The sequence below is a fragment of the Crocodylus siamensis genome, chromosome 1 (genome assembly GCF_052110815.1).
Source record: "Crocodylus siamensis isolate JL-2025a chromosome 1, ASM5211081v1, whole genome shotgun sequence".
In the NCBI taxonomy this organism is placed as follows: Eukaryota; Metazoa; Chordata; order Crocodylia; family Crocodylidae; genus Crocodylus; species Crocodylus siamensis.
The window spans coordinates 391,389,231-391,410,861 of record NC_143395.1 but is presented as its reverse complement, the minus strand read 5'-3'; the positions used below and the strand labels follow the sequence as shown (position 1 = coordinate 391,410,861).

The 21,631-nt window shown below is 43.7% G+C and overlaps 1 protein-coding gene across 4 annotated transcripts in view; it reads left to right on the top strand.

Moving 5' to 3' along the window:
* Positions 1-21,631, top strand: part of GRIA4 (glutamate ionotropic receptor AMPA type subunit 4) — a 404,982-nt gene that overhangs the window by 240,909 nt on the left and 142,442 nt on the right. For all 4 annotated transcript variants that reach the window (XM_090030033.1, XM_090030061.1, XM_090030041.1 and 1 more), the window contains exon 4: positions 1,027-1,211. In XM_090030033.1, the coding sequence (XP_089886159.1) occupies positions 1,027-1,211 (185 nt within the window). The remainder of the gene's footprint in view (positions 1-1,026; positions 1,212-21,631) is intronic.

The following is a 21,631-nucleotide window of genomic DNA, read 5'->3' as shown; positions in this document are numbered from 1 at the left end:
TTACAATGGGCGATATCCAAATGATAGACATCTAAGTCACAAATGCTCCAGATCAGCCATGCTGCAGTGGGTGAAACCTAAGAGGTTTTCACCCACTGCAGCATGGCTGATCTGGAGCATTTGTGACTTAGATGTCTACTGCTTGGATTTCACCTATTGTAATTATGCTCCTTAGGATGTCTTCTATGAATACTGGCATGTATCTCAGAACATTGTCTACAAACAGTGTCACACCAGTTCAAACTGACTGTGATTTGACTTTCTGGATCTTTACTCTTCTAGAAGAAATCATCCAATGTTTAGGGTTTTAAGCCGCCTTGAACAAATGATGAAAAAGCAGAAGTTTTTAAAGAAGAAATTGCCTTTCCTCTCTGATAATTATCTTTGCAGATGGCAAATGGGACATTGTGATGACGATAATACTTCTGTAATGGCTTTCATTCAGTTATCTGAAAGCGCTTCTCAGTCATTAATTAGTTAACATCATCCCCACAATTAGTTAACAATATCCCCATGAGCTAGATAAAAGTCATTTCCATTTATCCACTTATTACTCAAAATAATCATATAAGTGCTAGTAATACAAATTATTATTATTGCATAGATAATTTATATGTTGTGCTAGTCACAGTAACTAGTAGGGATAAAACTAGAAGCTGTGACTTCCAGTTCCCTTTCTATGGCTATGTCTATGCATGATGCTACATTGCTATAGAGATGTGCCGCAGAGAAGTAGTGTTGACAGGCAAAAACCATGATGCCGACACTATGCCACCATAGTAATGAGCTACCTCATTATAACACAGTGCTACAGCGACATAGCTGCTAAAAATAACAGTGCACCATAATTTAGTACTTGCTAAAGCAAATACTAAATGATGGCATAGTAACAACTTTGCTATGGGGGGCACGTGTAGATGCATGTTGTTAGACTGAGCATTAAAGGACTTAGTATTAATTAATAACAATTATGATCCATAAAATGCAGAGATTGTGTTATTAGTGAATTGTATCCTTTTCTTTTAGGTTATTCAATACTTCAAGCTATTATGGAAAAAGCAGGACAAAATAGTTGGCAAGTCAGTGCCATCTGTGTGGAGAATTTTAATGATGCCAGCTACAGGCGGCTTTTAGAAGACCTGGACCGAAGACAAGAAAAGAAATTCGTAATAGACTGTGAAATAGAGAGGCTTCAGAATCTTTTAGAACAGGTAATACCTGCTTTTAACGTGACTGTAAGCACATTACTGTAGCTCCATAAGAGCTGCTACTAAGCTATGCCTTTCATTTATTTTGCCACGGAGAAAAGATCCACCAATTCCCACACATCCTTTTATTCAGGGGCTAGTATATTTTTCCTTCTACTTTTTCCCTATCTTCACTTTGATATGAAATTTCCATCAGAGCATCCAGCTGGTCAGAAAGAATAACCACCTCCAAGACTGCAGGTGTGTGAGCAATGGGGCACTGAATGATCCATGCAGCTCTCACATTAGCCCAGAGTCTTAATGCATCTGTGCCTTATGAATTTTGAATCAAGGTCTGTGGCTTCACAGAACTACATGCTGATACCAAGCTGGAAAGTGCCCCCATGTTTATTTTAAGAAAAAAAAGAATTCTTGTTTTGTTTAAAGAAATCACTTTTTTTGGTATTCAAGACTATTTAACATTCATCGAAAAGCATAAGAAGTATATTTCAAACCATAAAAGGTCTTTAAATAATTATGACACTCATTTAAAGGGGAGTTGTATGACAGTTACCACAGCATTTGTGAACATGAAGGAAAGTAAAATAAGTTGGGGGTAGTGTGCTACCCTTTCTTCATTAATGAAGGCTGCAGTAGTGTAAGGAATAAATTATCCTGTGCCTGACACTTTGTAGTCATCTTCATCTGTATAAATTGGGTGTAATATGCTACGTCCCTGATCTGGAGAATCCTGCCACCTAAGCATCGTTATTTCTTGAATAATAGGAAAAATAATGATTTGGAAAAAGCATTTTGCTAAATTATAGGAAAATAATTTAGGGTGGTAGATTCTTTTTGTTTCTCACATAATCCCACATACTATGTTAATGCACTGGAAGTGTATTTTTCCATCCCTTCTGCTACAGCCTAAGTATTACAGTGAACGAATGCCCTCTAGTGGCATATAGCTTAGTGTAGCATTTGCTTCATATTTTTTTTTTAAATATTAGGTATTTCTGTAAGTTTTAGTGTTTAAAACTTTAGTGATATATCTGCTGTTATGGACATATAAATATAGTATGACATTGTGATACTGAACTATATAAAAACTGTTTCTAAACATCATTTTAGATCAATTTTATAGTTGTCAATTTCAGAAAAGTAAACAAAACAAAAAAGAAAAGGGAAGAAATTAAGAATGAATAGTATGATTGCATTTAGGCAGGTCCTATGTATTGTTTGGGCAATTACTTTTTGAAAGGTTTCACTCTTTGTTCAGGTAAGATAAGGACATGATTCTGCACCACTGAAATCAGTAGGCATTTGCAAAAGATTTGTGTTTACAGAGGCTAGGATTCACACTGGAAAATTCAGAATGGTAGTTTTGAAAAATCAGACATTGCTTTCATTTTCCTGCCAGCAATCTCTCAAGAGCAGGTATGGTGGCTTCAAAGTAGTCTAAACATTAAGCTGTTTTTCTCTTTATCTACAAAGATGATTTAATTCAATTTGTCTCCCTTATAAACCAACATTCTTTTTTGCTCCAATCCCCTTGAATGGAGAAGTGAACATTAATTATGACTATTTTTATAATTCTTTGAGGGGTACAAGTAGGCACTCTGTTGTGCTTTTTGAAAGCGAATTATTCTGAAAGCAAATTATTAATTTAGCAAGTAAAAATCTTATTAATGAGATCTTAATGCAAAGTGCTTTGGTTTTAAATCTTTGCTGAGGAATGGGGAAAAACTGACATGTTTTTGTGTGTGCAGATTATTACTATGTCTTAAAGAAGCACAGGGTTTGGGGTTTCTTCTGTTCTGAACAGTTCTGCCTAGAAGGGCCTGTATGCTTTCCTACTTCAGGATCTCCAAAATTCTAGTTTATGGTGATTTCAGTAGCTGTGTAAAGACAAAAACAAAAAGAAGATAATTGTTTATATTTTAAATGATTCCTAGCACCTGTTCCTTGAGAGGCTAGCCCCAACCAAGCCTTCATCACTAGGCTTGAAAAGAGATATGCAGCTTCTACTATTGCAGTTAACTGCTAACAAACTTCAAAATTAATACTGTTTAATTTATGTAAAATGAGTTACTCAAGTTTCCTGAAGAGCCTATGAAACAGTCATCTCATCTAAAGTCCTTATATTGACAAGTATTGTATAAAAACAATGTTAGTCTTTAGGACAGCAGCCCTTTGTGGAAAAAATAGAGAATATGTTGGAAGGATTTGAAATGAGCATTTATGCTGTTGCATGAAATATAAAGTTCCTGCATTTCTGACTTTCCCAATTCCCTGCTGATCTATTTTATCCAAATTTATTTTTAAAAGGTGTCCTTTTGTAAAAAATAAATTAGATTTAATTGTTCTATAAGTGGGTTCTCTTAGAAGAAGACCATTCGATACCATAAAAGGTCTTCCTTCTAATGCAAATCCATAGATACATATGATTAGGTGTAAATTAACTTGCATTCTCTGGCCTTTATTCGCATACATACAAATAGATACGTCTGAGAATTTTCCTGTGAAACATTTTCTTTGTAAAATGCTAATAAGTGAAATATCATGTGGATTGAGATTGACTATAGGATTTCTGCATGTGGGGCTTTGAGAAGGCCCAGGCCATGCAGCCTGCCTTGGGTCCAGGGCTTTCAGGCCTTCTAGTATAGAACTGGCATGCTAGGAGCCTGGAAGATCCAAAGCCCCAGGAAGTGTTCACTCTAGTTCAGGCTTCAAGTTCTAGTTTGAGAACGTGAGTTTGAAAGCAACACATCATGAGCACTTTCCTGGAATCAGAGAGACCCTAGAGTTCCAGCACATGTAGTTCCATAACAGCCCTACAATTAGAACTGCCCCAGGGTAGGCAACCACCTGGATATTCAGGCAAAGTACAGAAGTTGTACCTATTGTGTAGTACACATGCAGAAAGCGCTCTATAGCCATAGCAAACAGATGGTCAGGGAACATACAGTGCTGTAAAAATGGCAGATACCACTCTAAGATAACTCAACAGGGTACCTAGAGAGGTAGTAGAATCTCCATCCTTGGGGGTTTTTAAGACCCATCTTGACAAAGCCCTGGCTGCAATGATCTAGTTGGGGATGGTCCTACTTTGAGCAGGGGATTGGAATAGATGACCTCCTGAGGTCCCTTCCAACCCTAATTTTCTATGATTCTATGATTCTAAAATAACCCTGCTTGGATGTAGTATCAGACTTCAGCAGTGTAGGTTAGAGCGCTATAATGAACCTTTGTACCACTTCCCATCACAGCTCACAGTAGGTCATATTCTGCTGGCAACCCAGGGTGGCACTCTAGCCTCAGCCAGAGTTCAATTTCTCTGCCTGAGTGCCAGGCCAGCCCCAGCCCCAGCCCCAGCCCCTGCCCCAGTCTGTCACTGACAAAGAAAGCCTTTGCCTCCAGGTCTACCTGTACCCTTCCTTTGGGTAGCATAGATCCATCCACACAAAGAAAACTGCTTATTGCTGAATATCTTTTATTGCTTATTGTCATGGGTGCAGGTAAGCAAGTACTGAATGTGCATCTGTTGCTGTTTTCCTCTGCTCATGGTTAACTTCTCTTAAGAATTGAGTCATCTGCACTGATTTCTGGCAATGGGCAGTAGAAAATGTACTTGAACATGCCCAAAATGTACATTAGCACACCCACACATACTAATATATAGCATCACTACTTTCCAACTTCTCTGGGGAAACTGAATGCATCTGTAAAATGTAGACTGTGAGAAGCACTTACAGTATATGTGCTTCTCCTACTCTGCCTGTGCCCAACATAGGATGCAGGACCAGAAAGCTGTGAGACCACAGACACAAAGCCTCAGAAATCTTGGATGCATTCAATAGCCCATAAAGAAGCAAAAAGTATGTCTCTATTCACATGTCTTAAAGCCAATTTCTAATAATTGTGGTCACTCTAGTAATGGTTTGGAACCATGTGCAAGCGATAGAAAGCTGGTTCAGACAGTCTGTTACAGTGTTTGAGGTATGCTGCTAGGAGTCCCATAGATGTATACATAGGGCAGCTGGCTTCAGGAACTCTCTTTTTTGCCAAGCTTGCACACTGTTTGTTTCATTAATTACCATTTTACAGTTGTTGCTTTTCATAGCTATATGAACAGTAATATCTAGTGGTCTTGCTAGCCATAAAGTAGTGTTCTTAGAGAAATCCCCCCATTAAAAAAACCTCTAGGATCTATGATGTTCCCCTTAGGAAACATCTGACATTTTGCAATGGAAGGAGGGAAAACTCTTTCCCCACCTTCCCAATCTTCTGCCTGCAAAAAAGCAGTGATTTGATTTTCCCTTCTGAACCCAGTAGATTACCTAAAATTTGTACACAATTTTGGAAGCCACCAGACTCTCCTGAATCCCTAGTGAGTAGAGTCAGTCAAGTCCCATTTGCCAGTTTATGCCCCAGAAAGGATGACTTAGGATCACCATGTACTTGGTACCATGTCAGTATTACATTAGTTCCTTTTATTGCCTAATTAACTGGCACTCTGTCATTACGAGTCAATCAGAGGCATTGTGTATTTGCACAATGGAGTTATGATCTTCCTAGTCCAGGACAATTATTTTTTAGTCAAAGTTTTAAAAGGTATATAATTGCGTGTATCTTGGAAAGTTGTCTACTGAATAGTGCAGTGAACTTTGGGGGAGGTGGAGAGATTTTTTTTACGTTTATCGCAGCCCTTTAGTCACATGCAAGTTTTTGAAATGTAGTGACACTTAAACCTGAAATTGGAATAATTTTCCCTGGATTTCAAGTGGAGCAGGATCAGGTCTGTACCATTTACTCTATAAGGTACATCTCCAGCCTGCGCTTGTTTTGTCTCCTAGCAGTGAATTAGACAAATTGCCTGAGCTGGGGAAACATCACTTCCCCAGCTGGGTAATCATGAAGAGCAGTTACAAGTATGCAAAAATTCTACAGTTTGGGGAAAGGGGAGAGAGAAGACAACACATTCAGGGGTGGAAGCAGCCAACTAAGGATTATCAGGTGAATCTGCTGAGCTCTATACATCTACATAAAGTAAGAAAGGGAGCCAGTTATGTGTGGGTATAAATTAGGAAGTAAATGTTGCCTGAAATATTTTAGTAGCGCTCCACTCCCTGCATCTTAAAGCTTCTGTGGAAAATAATTATAACCAAAAAATAAACTGTAATTCTTGGTTTTGGTATCTGCAATCCATAATATTTGCACTCTCCATCTTGCATTCTCCGAAGTAATTTCAGATGCATCTGATGCTCTATGTAGCTGCTTACACTCAGAAGTATTTTGTAATGTTCGGATCCGAATGGTGCCTTGGTCAAACCAAGTTTGTGTTTGCCTGGGATTTAGGCTAGTTCTCAACTCTGAATCAAAAACTCTCTAGACTTGCCTAGTTCGTTCAAAAATCACTTTTGTGTACAGAAGAGATAAAGCCTTAAACATGAAATTTCAATTTAGGTATGGGGGGGAAATGTTTGTATTAGAGTCTTGGATCTGAACTTGGCAATTGGTTTTGGTTCCAGCCCTAGAATAGTTCTACTTATGTCTTTTCTTGAAGGGTTACAGCTCCAGATAATGGAAAGTAATGAAAGGAGATAATTTCTCCTTACCTGTGTCTCAGACCTTCTCTGTAATCTTTCTTTTAAAATCTCTTGCCTCTCAACACCACATGTGCCACCACAAGTCATCTCAACTTTCTACCTTGCTCAGGTTTATAAACTACATATCTAGATGTATTTATTTCTTTTTAAAACTATTGAAATGAATTCATAATAACAAAAACCAACCATTTAACAGTGTGTTTGCCTTGTGCATCTTCACTTGTGACATCTATATTTATATTGGAAACTCCATATAGGGACTTTATACAGTGCCAGTTAAGGGATGGTGAAAAAAAAAAGGAAAAGGAAAAAATGAAATTTAATAAAATTTAGCAAGTACTATTTGACATTGACATTCATAACATCCCACTAATAGAATCCACTACACTAAAGTCCTCCAAGCTCTAAGGGTATAACGTACAGGTGGCTGAGTTGAGCCCTAAATATTTTCCATCCCCCCTTCTTTTTTGGAGAAAAGGCTCCTTCCATATCCTTTATTTTCATTCAGTGCAGAGGGTCTCCCTCCCTTCTTGATCACTGATCATATAGCTAATAGATGATCAACTAGATAGTTCTGGGGGATGGACATGTGGTTGGGGGCACTGAACCTCCAAGCTGCAGCAAGTAGAGAGACATTGCTTGATCCTAAGGCACCACATAAGCTTCATACTCTTGAATTTATGGTCTAGGAAGGATATGCAGCATTGCCAGAATCATGGGGCATCAGCTGAAAGCCCCTGGATAATTTGAGTTTCTGGAGGTGAACTGAGTAGCCAAACCCAAGTGAAGTGGAAGCAAGAGCCCCAAGCCTCTGCAGTGAGAGCAAGAACCATGTACTGGGAATTGCATCCTGACACATCCTCCACTGCTCCCATACATCCATCCACCCTTTCAGCCTTCCACCCACCTCCTCACATCCAGACCATTACCCACCCACAGGCATCCAAGACCCCACAGGCACTGCTATGGACCTTGGATGAACCTGGCCCATCTGTCCCTGGGTCCAGGATCACAAAGCTGTCCATCTCCTATAAAGAGAAGTCCCTGGTCTTGGTTCCAGACTTCTGAAAGTAAGTTTCCAGGTCAAAAGCCCCCTACCCTGTGTCTCCCCTCCAAGGTTTCACATTGTTAAGTTCAGGTCATGCAGCATTCACCCTGACTCCAAACCCCCTTGCAGGGTATGCTCTCAACCCCCACCCCACCCCAAACCCCAAAGGTTTGCCATTTTATGTTAATTGGGAGGAGGGAACAAGCTGAGACATAGGCAGTGTTCACCAGATTTTCTTTATTACACACTGGAAAAATTTGGCAACTACAAAATTTTAAACTAGGCACATGTCTTCCTCATGCCACATTCTCCCACACCCTGGGGAGCACTGGGGAGGGAGAGGAGAAGCGGAGGGGGGGAGGAGGAGAGCGATGCCTGGACAGCCTGGGTTGTGGGCAGCAGTGCCTGAGATGCAGAGCCAGAGGAGCCTAAGGCAGGAAACTCATGGCTCAGTGCCTGGGCATGTTCACTTGAAGCCCTCCAGCCTTACTCATCTGGGAAGGATTCCCAGTCCACATGGTTGAGGAGGCAGTCATGTAGGCCTTCAGAGATATGGACAGCCTGCCACACTGTGGGGCAGAGGCCACGAATATTGGCAGAGGGCTCGCCCTCTCCCCCATTCCTGCACTACCTGTCCTCAGTCTTCAAAAAGAAAAACTCATGGCACTTGCCGGCAGCACAGCCTGCTATCATCTGGTGCAGATCCGGGGGCCCATACCCCCATGAGGGTTGCAGCCTGCACCCAGCACCGGAAAACACTGATGCTGCTGTCAGCCCAGTAGTGGGAGGTGGAGTGCAGCCCTGGCTCTCCCTGCTTCCTGCTGCCAGGCTGCACTCCAAGTGGCTCCACAGCCCCATGGAGCTCAGCCCAGTAGCTGGAGGTGGAGCACCACCCTGGCTCTACCCTCCTCCCACTGCTGGGCTGTGGAGCTGCTTAGAGAGCAGCCTGGTGGTGGGAGGCAGGGAGAGCTGAGGCTGCGCACTGCCTCCCACCACCAGGCTGAGCTTCACATGGCTGTGGAGCCACTTAGAGCACAGCCTAGTGGTGGAAGACAGGTAGAGCCAGGCTGTGCTCTGCCTCCCACCGCCAGGCTGAGCTCCATGGGTCTCTGAATGACCCATGGAGCATAGGCTGGCAGCAGGAGACAGGCTGAGCCAGGGCTGCACTCTGATCGGCTCTGCCAGCCCCATGGAGCTCAGCCCAGCAGTAGGAGGTGGGCAGAGCCAGGGCTGCACTCTGCCTCCCACCACTGGGATTTGCTCAGTGGGACAATGGAGCTGCACAGAATGCAGTCCTGGCTTTCCCCTGCCTCCTGTTACCAGATTTGCCCATCAGTTTGGGGTGTGCTCATTTAGAGGTACATTTCTGGGGGTCTCTGTAATTCTATCAATGTGCTGCTTGTGTTACTTGTGTTTCTCTGTGGAGCTGTATCTCTGCAAGTCCTCACCCCCAATGGAGCTATCTTGCAGGACTCAGTTTCAATGGGGCTGGGTTCCGCCAACCACTGAATCAGTCAAACACATGTACGCACATACACTCGCAGATCAACAGGACATGTCTGAGCCAGGCCAGGTTATTTAGCATTGACAGGCTAACACCCTCATATGCCTTGAACTCAGGGCAACAATAAAATGCAGTCAGACATGTGGGTTAACAGAGCACATCTGAGTCAGACTGGACTGTTTAGTATTGATAGGCTAACACCCTCATGTGCCTTGAACTCAGTTCATCCCTTCTTTCAGCAGGACAATAATAAATGCAGTTAGACACACATACACACACACTAACAGAGTTCGTCTGAGCAGGCTGGATCTGATCAACACTTTCAGCTGATACCCTCATGTACCGCAAAACTCAGCAAGTCACAATCTCTTGTCACAGTGGTCTTAGTAGTAACCCCCTTGATGAGCTGACTGCACTGTGGGTTTGGGTATTACAGGGATCTTTGGCTTAGGTAAAAGGAGTGTTGCTGCAGAGCAAATGGGGAGGTCAAGGGGAAGAAAGAATAGGGGAGGTTCAGAGAGAAAGTATAGCAACCAGCTTGACCATAAAAGTTATTTATTGCCAGGTATATGAATTTATGATGAGACCAGTAATAATAACCATACTAGAGAGATGCAAATAAACAGTTACGATATTTCACACTTAGCTTTTGGGGGAAATCTAGCTTGAGTTTGATTAGCAAAAGTCAGGTTTAGAAAGCTGTACCTGGAGTAAGAGAATAAAAGTCAGGTTCCTGGAGGCAGAGGGAGAGAGAGAGTGAGAGAGAGAAAGTTGGGATCTCACCACTCAGCAAAGCTCAAACCAGTCGAGGTTTCCAGGTGTTGTTGGAGCTGGCAGACCGGCAGAGTCCTCAGCACAATCAATGGAGAGATTCCAGACAGGAAAGGAGTGGAACTGGTGCAGCTTTGGATCCAAGCACCAGGACAGAAACTTGAGCTTGGGTAGGGTTTTTTGCAGAGAACTAACAGTGGCTCAAGGGAGAACACTAGATTCGTTTAGGGGTAAACAATGGCTCATATGCTGGATAATAGGAACAGATCACTCCTGGATATGAGTGGCATTACTCTGAGGGAGCTCACAATACAGACAGGCAGATTCAGTCTTTTGGTTACCAATAGAGGAGTCATAACTAGAATTGATCTGATAAATGCTGAGTTTGGTGCATGTAGATGTAGGTTGATTAGCATTTGGAGCAGGGATACCCCATCACGCAGTGCTCCCCTTCTCTGGTCCCAGAGTTCAGTGCAGTCCTTGCCTTGGAATCTCTGTTCTCCATCCTGAATGCTAATGACAGTGCATGCCTGTTTGATTTCCCATTTAAATGAGTTGTCATCTGGTTCCATCTCAGATGCAAATGAGACCAGAGGAGTTGCTTCACTCTTATCACTGTTGTCTGGAGGGCTTTAGGTACATCTCCCACTGCATCTTCCTTGTCTTTTGTAAGTCCTTCCTCTAATCAGTCCTTGTTCAGACAGAGGTGGGGAGGGGGAGAGTTCTTTGTGATTCAGACAGGCTGCATCCTGTGCCAGGGTTCCCCAAGAACACAAAGCTGAGAGGTAATACTTCTGCCACCAAGCTGCTTCAAAACTTGAAACATTTCAAAACTTTCAAAACATCTTGAGTGCCCTCATTTCATTTCTAAGCTGTTTCAAAGCTTTTTGTTTCATTTGAATTTCATTGTTTCAAGCTCAAAATGCATCAAAACAGCCTTGAAATGAAACATTGGTGAAATTTCACACAACCCTACTGCCTATGTCCTTAGACCAACACTGCTACAAGCAACACCCAGTTCACATTCAAACAACTAAGTGGCATTTACATAGTCAGGTGTTACAGGGTGCCATTGGCAAGTGACCCCAGGGTCACTGCTCCTCAGTGCCCCTCTCCTCTCAATTTTCCTGCCATGCCTTGATGTTGAATAATTTAGGGAGGTTCCCTCACATCCAAAGCAGGCGGGGTGGATTTAAAGCCAGATGTCACTGCCTCATCATTATCCATACTGCTGCAACTATTTGGGTCCAGACCCCCTTCCAGGGCCTCCACCTTGCTGTCTGCAAGCCCACCCTTCACCCTGTCTTGGCCAGCAGTCCTACTTGTCCTACTTGTCTTGAACTTTAAAGGCCAAAAAATACACCTCTGAGCCAAGCCTGTGGGCTGTCAGCCTCCACTTCCTTGGCAGGACTCAGGCCTTTTGAAGCAAGCACTCCCTACCCACTGAGGGTCAACTACAGCAGAGTCCTTCGTTTCAGTTCTCTGACATGCCTTCTCCACATTGCCCTGTATAGCCATGCCCATTCCACCAGTTGTTAAAAACAGAGATTTTTTTTTTTCTTTTAATGAACTGTCTTGCCCTCTGGGGCAGCAATCAAAGTCCCAGACATAAAGTTTTGACCCTTCAGACTGAAAAAGAACAACTGAAAAAAACCCCAAAATGAACATCTTACCACAACAGCAATTCACATGTCTTTGGGTCCACTCCCTGTGTGCCCCATGGCCTTGCTGGCCGGCTTCTGCAGTTTCATAGTTTCATAGTTTCTAGGGTCGGAAGGGACCTGAGAAGATCATCTAGTCCGACCCCCTGCCATAGCAGGAAAGAATACTGGGGTCAAACGACCCCAGCAAGATGTGCATCTAACCTCCTCTTAAAGACCCCAAGGGTAGAAGCCTGCACCACTTCTCTTGGAAGTTGGTTCCAGACCCTAGCCGCCCTGACCGTGAAGTAGCGCCTCCTGATATCTAACCTAAACCTACCCTCTGCCAGCTTGTGACCATTATTCCTGGTCACTCCTGGCAGCGCTCGGGGGAACAATGCCTGCTGGTCCCCCCTGACTAGTTGATAACAGGCCACAAGATCCCCCCTCAGCCTTCTCTTTTGGAGGCTGAACAGGTTCAGGTCCAGCAGCCTGTCCTCATAGGGCCTGCCCTGTTGTCCCCTGATCATACGAGTGGCCCTCCTCTGGACCCTCTCCATGCTGTCGACAGCCCTCTTGAAGTGTGGCACCCAGAACTGGACGCAGTACTCCAGCTGCAGCCTGACCAGTGCTGCATAGAAGGGGAGGATCACCTCTTTGGACCTGCTCGAGATGCATCTGTGGATGCATGCCAAGGTGCGGTTGGCCTTCCTGACTGCCTCTCCACACTGCCGTCCCATGTTCATCTTGGAGTCAATGATGACCCCCAGATCCTCTTCCGCCTTCGTGCTGACAAGAGGGGAGTTCCCTAACCTGTAGGTATGGTGCCGGTTGTTCCTCCCAAGGTGCATCACCTTGCACTTGTCTGTGTTGAAACCCATCCTATTCTTGTCCACCCACCCTTGTAACCTGTCAAGGTCTGATTGTAGCCTGTTGCATCCTTCCAATGTGCCCACGTCCCCCCACATCTTAGTGTCATCAGCAAATTTGAACAGGATGCTTTTTACCCCTTCGTCCAAATCACTGATGAAGATGTTGAACAGTGCAGACCCGAGGACCGAGCCCTGCAGAACCCCACTGCCCACGTCCTTCCAGGTTGAGAAGGACCGATCCACTACCACCCTCTGGGTGCGGCCCTCCAGCCAGCTGGCGACCCATTTGACTGTGTAGGTGTCTACACCACAGTCCCCCAGTTTCTTAATGAGAACGGGGTGAGAGACAGTGTCAAAAGCCTTCCGGAAGTCCAGGAAGACTATATCCACTGCTACCCCTGCATCTAGTGATCTGGTGATCTGATCATAAAAGGCCACCAGGTTGGTCTGACAGGACCTGCCACTGATGAACCCATGTTGGTTGCCCCTAAGCATGCAGTCCCCTGCTGGCCCCTCCTGGATGTGTGCCAGCATAATTTTCTCGAACAGCTTGCCTAGGATTGAGGTAAGACTAACCAGCCCATAGTTTCCTGGGTCCTCCTTCCTGCCTTTTTTGAAGATGGGGACCACGTTGGCCCTCTTCCAGTCCTCCAGTACCTCACCAGAGCACCATGAGTGCTTGTAAAGTTGTGCCAGGGGACTTGCAATGACCTCAGCCAGTTCCTTTAGAACTCTAGGGTGGAGATCATCCGGGCTGGCTGACTTGAATACGTCCAACCCCTCCAGAAGCTCCCTAACTAAATCCTCGCTAACCCGTGGCCCAGGAGTGCCTCCCCCGGAGCCCGAGCGGGGCCCAGGAGGGAGGTGGCTGTTCTGGTCCCTACTTAAGAAGACAGAGGCAAAGAAATCATTAAACATGTTAGCTTTGCCGTCTGGTGTGATGACCAAGTTTCCCATTGCATCCTGCAAGGGCCCCACATTACCCAGGACCTTCTTTTTACCCCCTGTGTATTTAAAAAAGGACTTCTTATTGTCCTTAATCTGGGCAGCTAGTCCCAGTTCCATCTCTGCCTTGACCTTCCTAACTACGCCCCTACATCCCCGAGCAACTACAAAATAGTCCTCCCTGGTGATGACCCCTTCTTTCCATTGGGTGTAAGCCTCCTTTTTAGCAAGGAGACATTCCCAGATGCTTTTGGTGAGTCACGGAGGCTTGTGTGCTCTCCTGCTCCCTTTGATCCTCCTTGGGTTTATCTTCCTTTGGGCTTGGAGGATCATCTTCTTAAGGAGCTACCACTGTCTTTGGACACCTGGCTCCCCTCCCTTCCGGGACTTCAGCACTTCTCCGACTATCCTCCTTAGCTCGTTGAAGTCTGCCCTCCTAAAATCTAGGACCGCTGCTTTACTGCATGCCGTTGCCACCTTGCGTTGGATGGTGAATTCCAGCAGGCGATGTATCTCATCTCTCCCCCTTGAGGACAGTCCATGATGGCCTCCCTGCCAAGCTTCTTCTCTCTTCTTCCTGGTGACTGGGGAACCCACTTTTATGTCCCTGCTCACACAGGCTTGCACAGGAGGTCATTGTTAATAGCATGCAGGCTTCAAAAAGGGTGGGTCTGCAGTTTGCCCCCAAATGAATTTCTTCATCCTTGTGACTCTAAAAGTCCATGCCTTAAAGGGACTTGGCCCTCATGGTTCTGTCCTATGGCTTCTCCCCAGTAATGGGTGATATCCACTGTTATACCATGTCACTGTAATTTTGGGCACTTATGCGCAATTTGAATTCCATATGGGTATGTTTGCCCTGGGTTTTTCCTCTGGGCATGCTCAGTAGGCTGAGCTCTTGTTGTATAGGTACCAGTATGTCAAATAGAAAATGAGGGATGATATAAAATGTTCTCTGTTCCATTGAATTTATAACATATATTACATAAATAATGTATGTTAAAAAAAAATGAACCTCTCAAAAGTAATCCAGTGAAACAGTGAGGAAAATAAAGGTACTATTTGAAATACATCTGGTAAGAGACATGAAAATCAATAAAAAGGGCTTCTACACGTATGGCAAAAGTAAGAGAAAGACCAATAACATTCTATGTGCCTTATGGAATATAGAAAGCAATCTTGTTCCAAAGGATGTAGAGAAGGCTAAAGTATTTAATGCCTCTTTTACTTCAGTCTTTACAGATAAGGGCATCTATCAGATGACAAGCATACTTGGCAGCAGAGATAGGGATGGAGTCAAACAGTCTAGAGTAACAGTCTAGGCAGAACAGGTTAGAGATGCTAGATGCTTTCAAGTCAACAGGTCCAGATGGGATACAGTCTAGGGTACAGAAGGTGATTGGAAATAGCCAGTATGAATTCACAAAGAGAAAGTCATGCCTTAACCAATTTGACTTCCTTCTATGATAAGGTAACAGGGGGAGTGTAGTGAATGTGACATACCTTGACTTTAGCAAGGTTTTTGACATTCTCTCATGACATTTTCATTAACAAGTTAAGGAAATAAAGAAAGACTAGAGAAAAGTACTTTAACAGGGATACATAACTGGTTGGATATTGGTGCTTAACAAACGGTCATCAATGGCTCAATGTCTAGTTGAGATGGGGTATCAAGTGATATTATCCAGGGGTCTGTCCTGGGTCCAGTATTATTTAACATTATCATTAATAACTTGGATGGTGGGATTGAGTGCATGCTTAAAAAAATTTGGGCAAATGCAAAATCCTGCATTTGGAATGAAATAGTTGTATGTACTGGAGAATGACTGGCTAGGCTGCAGTACTGCAGAGAAAGTCCTGAGAGTTACAGTAAGCCATAAGCTGAATATGAGACAAAATGTGGTCAGTAAGACTAACTGCACCTTGTTGTGCATCTACAGATGCATCACAAGCAAGTCCAGGGAAGTGATGCCTCTATACAGCATTGGTCAGGCCACAGTTGGAGTACTGCATCCAGTTGTGGGCATCGCACTTCAAAAGGGATGTGGCTAGCATTGAGATGGTCTGGACGAGGGCCACTCTCATGGTCTAGGGGCGGCAGGGCAGGCTCTACGAGGAGAGGCTATAGGGCCTGAACCTATTCAGCCTCTATGAGAGAAGGCTGAGAGGGGATCTGGTGGCCTTTTACAAACTTACCGGGGGGGCAGCAAGAATTGGGAGAGGCTCTGTTCCCCCAGGTACCACCTGAAGTAAGGAGTAAGGTTCAGGCTGGACATCAGGAGACATTACTTCACAGTTAGGGCTTCCAGGCTCTGGAATGGGCTCCCAAGTGAGGTGGTATTCTCCCCTACCTTGGTAGTCTTCAAGAGGAGGCTGGACAGATATTTGGCTGGGGTGATATGACTGCAGCACTCATTCCTGCCTGGGGCAGGGGGTCATACCTGAAGATCTGTTTAGGATCCTTCCAAACCTAAGCTCTGTGAACCTATGAAAAATGTGCTCTTGCTGCAAAAAACCCAAAGCATACTGGGTTGTTTCACCAGGAGTGTCACTTGCAAATCAAGGGAAGGGATTCCTCCACTGTATTCAGCACTGAGGCCTCACCTGGACTTTGTCTGATTTGGGGCCCTGCACATCATAGAATATGTGGACAGATTAGAAAAAGTCCACTGCAGAGAAATAAAAATAATTAGAGGGCTGGGAAGCAAGACTAATGAGGAAAGGCTGAAAGAAATAGAGCTATTTAGTCTGGAGAAAAGAAGATTTAGGGAGGATTTGATAAAAGTACATGAAGGGTGATTAGAGAAAGGATGAAGATGGGCTTTTCTCTGCAGCCTCAAGCTGTATCAGAGGTAATTCAGGTTGGAGATTAGGAAGAATTTTTTGACTATAAGAGTGATCAACCATCAGAACAGGCTACCTAGAGAAATTGTGACATCTCCATCCTTGGAAATTTTACAGAGTCTGTTGGACAGACACATGCCTGGAATGGTTTAGCCAGGGATGGTCCTGCTTTGAGTTGGGGGTTGGCCTAGATAACTTTATGAGGTCCCTTCCAACCCTACTTTCCTATGAACCTAAGTCAGGAAATGACAAAGTCAGAGTTACTTTTGTGTATTGCTTTCTTTAATTACATCATTCTGTACAAAATTTTCTCTGGGAGCTTTCACTGGGGGCATGTATTAAACAAGCACAGCAAAAGAAACATCATGAATGAGATTGGGCTCTTACAGGTCTGAACCTTATTTCTTGTCAGATTTAGTGCCTACTCTTGAAACTATCACATTTACACAAATCATTCCTTTGAACTCAACATCAATAACTACTACAAAATCAAGCTCAGAATCTGGCTGTAAAATAAGGCACAGCTTTACATAGTCCTGTCTCATTCTCTGTTTGCTGCTCAACATATACATATTTAGGGCTACAAGAATAATTTAGATGTAGGTCTTGAAATAAATAATGCATGATGAAATAAATGCCATATCAAAATATAATCCTGAAAACCAGGGCCAGATTGTGAATCATGCCATGTGCCTATACCAGGAACTGGAAGGGCCCTCTTGAGTCAACTAGAAAAGTTCCCTGGAATCTCAGACACAGCTTGCCATATAATCCTCTTCCTGAAGTGAGGCAATTTATAATTTTTCTACTCTGGCTACCTGCATTTTAGATGACAGCTTTGTTAGTGTTACTGGTACTCAGTAATATAACTTGAGGGAGCAAGCAGGGCACCAACTTTTGGCACTTATTCAGAGGAAGGGCTCAAATGGTAGTCCCAAGGGAGCATGCATTACCACTGCCACATCTGCATCATTTTCACAAGGGTGACACCTGTATTTGCTTCCCTCCCTACCCTCTGCCTCACATTGCCCAGGGCAGCAAAATTTCAAATTATGACTTTCCTGGTATTCTTCCTTCCTGTAGATGTATGGAGAGAGGTGGGGACCTCAGGTTTCAGTGCTTTGGTCAGTGTAGGTACCAGAACTATCTTTCCTCAAAAATATAGCTGACACAGATTACTTTTCTTGTTGATCGTGGCCTCATCTGCATGTGTGCTTTACTGTGGAGTAGACTAATTAGCTGTGAAATAAAACATCACTGTTTACATGTGCAATGGTATCAGGCCCTGACAGTGCTATTTTACAGCAGTGTTAATTAGTTGGGGACAGTAGTATCTTTTGATGAGTAATTAGCTGGGATTAAAGGCACATGTAGATGCTGGCTATGGGCATAAATTGTACCTAGTCTTCTCAGCGAGCACGGGGATGACCAGACTCCTGCCTGCTGCCTAGTTATATGACTCTGTACTTTAAGCACCCTCGTGCCCCAGCCAACCCCTCTGCCAGCCACCACCTGCCACCTGCCCCCACCACCTGGAGCCCAGGGCAGAGCAGGGCAAGACTGGCCCTCGTGTGAACTGTTCTAGCCCAGCTCAAATTTCTTCTATCCTAGGTGTACATGTAGATGCTGTACCTGGGAGTAGTTTATTCTGGCTCAGACTGCTTTGGAGTTTATTGCTCTGAGTTAATTGCACATGTAGACACACCCCATGACACACAAAACCAATCTTAGGTTGCTCCTCCAGTTGTATAACTGCACACTACCCCTTCTACCAGGTTTGAAGCAAAACCACTCACTCTGTGGAAATATACATGGCAAAATTGTGGTTTCTTTTTACTTCTTTATGCACTGCAAAATGGTTGAACTGGATTTTATGAAACTTTCTTTTATGTATGGTTTAACATTGATCATTAACAACTGAATCTTATAAAATATCCTGTATGAATATATTGCATGAAAAGGTCATGGAGAATTACTTTTTCTGGATATTTAATGATTTTTTTCCTCGTTCCCTCATTCTTACATGGTAGATTCTACTATTTTGTTTTAACTAATCTTCTCAACTAGATCAAATCTCACCATGAAAGTTTTCTATTTTTGCATTTCTATAGGATGTTCATTTAAGCCCTGATGCAACACTCATGGAAATAAATTGAAAGACAGCAGATAAGTCCAATGGAAGCTAGGTAGAACACTATTGCAGTGGTTCCTTCCTACCTAAGAAAGTTGTATCGGCCTCTGGTGTCCCTTTCCCCGGATCTTTTTTCTCATTAAAAAGTAGAAAATATATCATTTAAAATAACATTAAAAGTATGTATTTTATATTCCCCCACATCCCAATTCAGAGAAATCATTTCCCCCTGCCTTCTTCTTTCTATAGTATTCCAGGTTCCATTAGCTTTATTACCTTCTATCCTGATCATTTCAGTCTCTCCATGATCACTGTTTTAAATTCTTTAAATATCTTATTGATGAACAGTAGGGCTGTGCGAAGCTTCAGGTGCTGATTTGATTCAGAGAAGATTCAGCCTGATTTGGCATCCAAATCTCCAAATCCGAATCAAATCAGGAGACCAATAAAAAGGTATGAATCAATTTGAAGCTTTCCAAATTGATTTGCAAAAGATTTTGAGAGCTTTAGTGATTTGGGCACCCCCTGCTCACCACTGCAGGGAGCTAGACCCGAACTTCATGCTGGTAAGTAGGGGACAGGGTTGGGGAGGAGGGGACTATAGAGGGACCTCTGCCAGGCCCCATCCCCTGCCTGCTCCCCCAGACCCCTGAGTGCTTCCCAGCCCCCACTCATGGCTGCCCCACCCAGCTCCAGCTTCCAGTTCTTTAAAAAAAAAAGTCCCCACTCACTGGCTCCTGCTAGGTGGGGGACAATTCCTGCTGTGCTCCACTGCCGTGTGCTGCATGGGGGGCTCTGCCATGAGTCCCCATCCTCCACCCACTTTCCCAGCCACCCCCATGGCTGCCTCATCCTGGCCCAGCTCTTTTAAAAAAAAAAAATGCTCACCGACTCCTACAGAAGCTGTCAGGGCTTCTGGGGCCTCATGGCAGAGCCCCACCCCACAGCGTGGTGAAGTGGGATGCAGCGGGAATTGCCTCCCTGCCTGCCAGGAGCTAGTGAATAGGGGCTTTTTTTCTTAAAAAGCTGGGAAGCTGGGTTTGGGTGGGGCAGCCATCGGGGCAGGGCTGAGAGAGCAGGCAGGGATGGGGCCTGTTTGATTAGGAGATTCAGCGGATTCAGCAGCCACCGCATCTCCAAATCAGATTCTGCCAAATTGATTCGGGACAGTGATTCAAATCACCAAATCAAATCACTGTCCCCATAACTGGCCAAATCCGAAGCCAAAGTGAATACTACTCACTTCACACAGGCCTAATGAACAGTGTCTTCTCCTGAATGTTCTGTAGCAGAACAGTGTCATTGTCAAGATCAGCAATCTGGCTTCTAAACTATGTAACAGATTGATTTCAGTCTTTTCCAACAGATCAGCATTACTTCAGTCAGCTTTATCAGCATTCTGTAACAGCAAAATCTCCTATCACTCTTCACACAGACTTGTCTTGGAAATTAAATGCAGAGGTGAAAATTTTTATTCAGTGTCCAATACACATGATTCCTCAGTGCAAATAGATGTATGCCCAATGAATACATCCTTTTCTACACAGTAATAAAAGGTAGAAGTAATATTAATAATTAAATATAGGAGTCAAACTTGCCATTCAGCAAAAGATAAACATCATAAAACTTATTTTAAATATTAGAAGCTAAATTACCATGATTAATTGCAGTAAGTAATTTACTCAAGTGTGTCTGCAGAAGGATGCTAGGAGTGAATAATCTCAGACTGTTCTCAAATGTCTAAAGGCCCTGCTACAGGCCCAAATTAAGGCTAGATAGAAACCACCTATAAAGTTGTTATACATTTTCAAGTACTAACTTTATAGCTGATTGGCTCTGTCTTACATGGCTAGTCAATTTTATTGTATGATAATTACTTTCCACATGTGGCTGGTCTAAATATATTGTCCAATTAACCAGTTAATTGCATAATATATGTAATATGTAGCAGGGGCCTAACATAGTGTAACCCTTGAAGCAAGTGTTATTAACATCACAGATCTCCAGTATCCTTATTGGTAAAGTGTTTTTGATCTCAGTATCTGAAAAGTGTTAGATAAGGCTTTGATCCAAATCCCACTGAAATGAGAGATGGATCAGGCTGCAAGTAAATGTTCTAATTATAAATACAATTAAACTAAAACTAAGTCAACCAAATAAAATTTGTGATTGGAGAAAATCAGCATACACCACCTGGTTTTGCTCTAGTTGCTTCGCTTAACCAACAGAGAGCTATACCTAATGAAGCAGTAGCATGCTGCTGCAAGTTACATTAATTACATAACCTCTTCAAGTTATAAATAAATGTTCAGTAAGTTTTTCTAAATATTTGATTTATTGTACATGTTTATTTTGGGTGTTCTGCTAACTGAAGCTAATTCTTGGCATTTGGCCAAATTTTGCTTACTACTACTGGGAAAAAAAACCCCACTGTACTTTCTGAGAGGCAGAAATGAACTACAGAAAAGTGAGTTAAACAGAGCATTGGCTCAAGCATTCTTCCACAGTGCCTCCCACTTTGTTGTGTAACATGAACCCGGTAGCATTCCAGCTCTGAAAGTCCGTTTGGGAACACACTCAGGCTGCATCCAGACACGCGTGGATGTTTGGTTCTCAAGGACAAATACCGGCAGTGCACTTCGCGCTGCCACTAGTTGTCCTTAGGGAATGCCTGTGCCACATGCACTCTGGCATGCAGCAGATTACCCCAGGTTGGGTAGGGGCAGCACTGGGCTGGCCCCAGCAGCCTTACCTGGGGTCCTGTGGGCCTCCCAGGCCTGAAGCAATGACGATCCTGACACATGGATCCAGCCAGCCAGGCTTCGGCTTCGGGAGATGCACACTGCCACCACATGCGCACCCCACTTTTTTTTTCCATGGGTTTTTTTGACTTCTGGATATCCAGGGGTCAAAAAGCCCTTCATGTTGCTTGCTTGCAGTGAGGAGAACAAATGAACACCACATATTGCACAGCCACAAACATCTAGACACAACCATACTGTTTATCCCTAGCATGAAATGCCTTTACATGAAAGGTGGTTGTATAATATGGAACCCAGGATCCCTTGGGATTAAAGTAG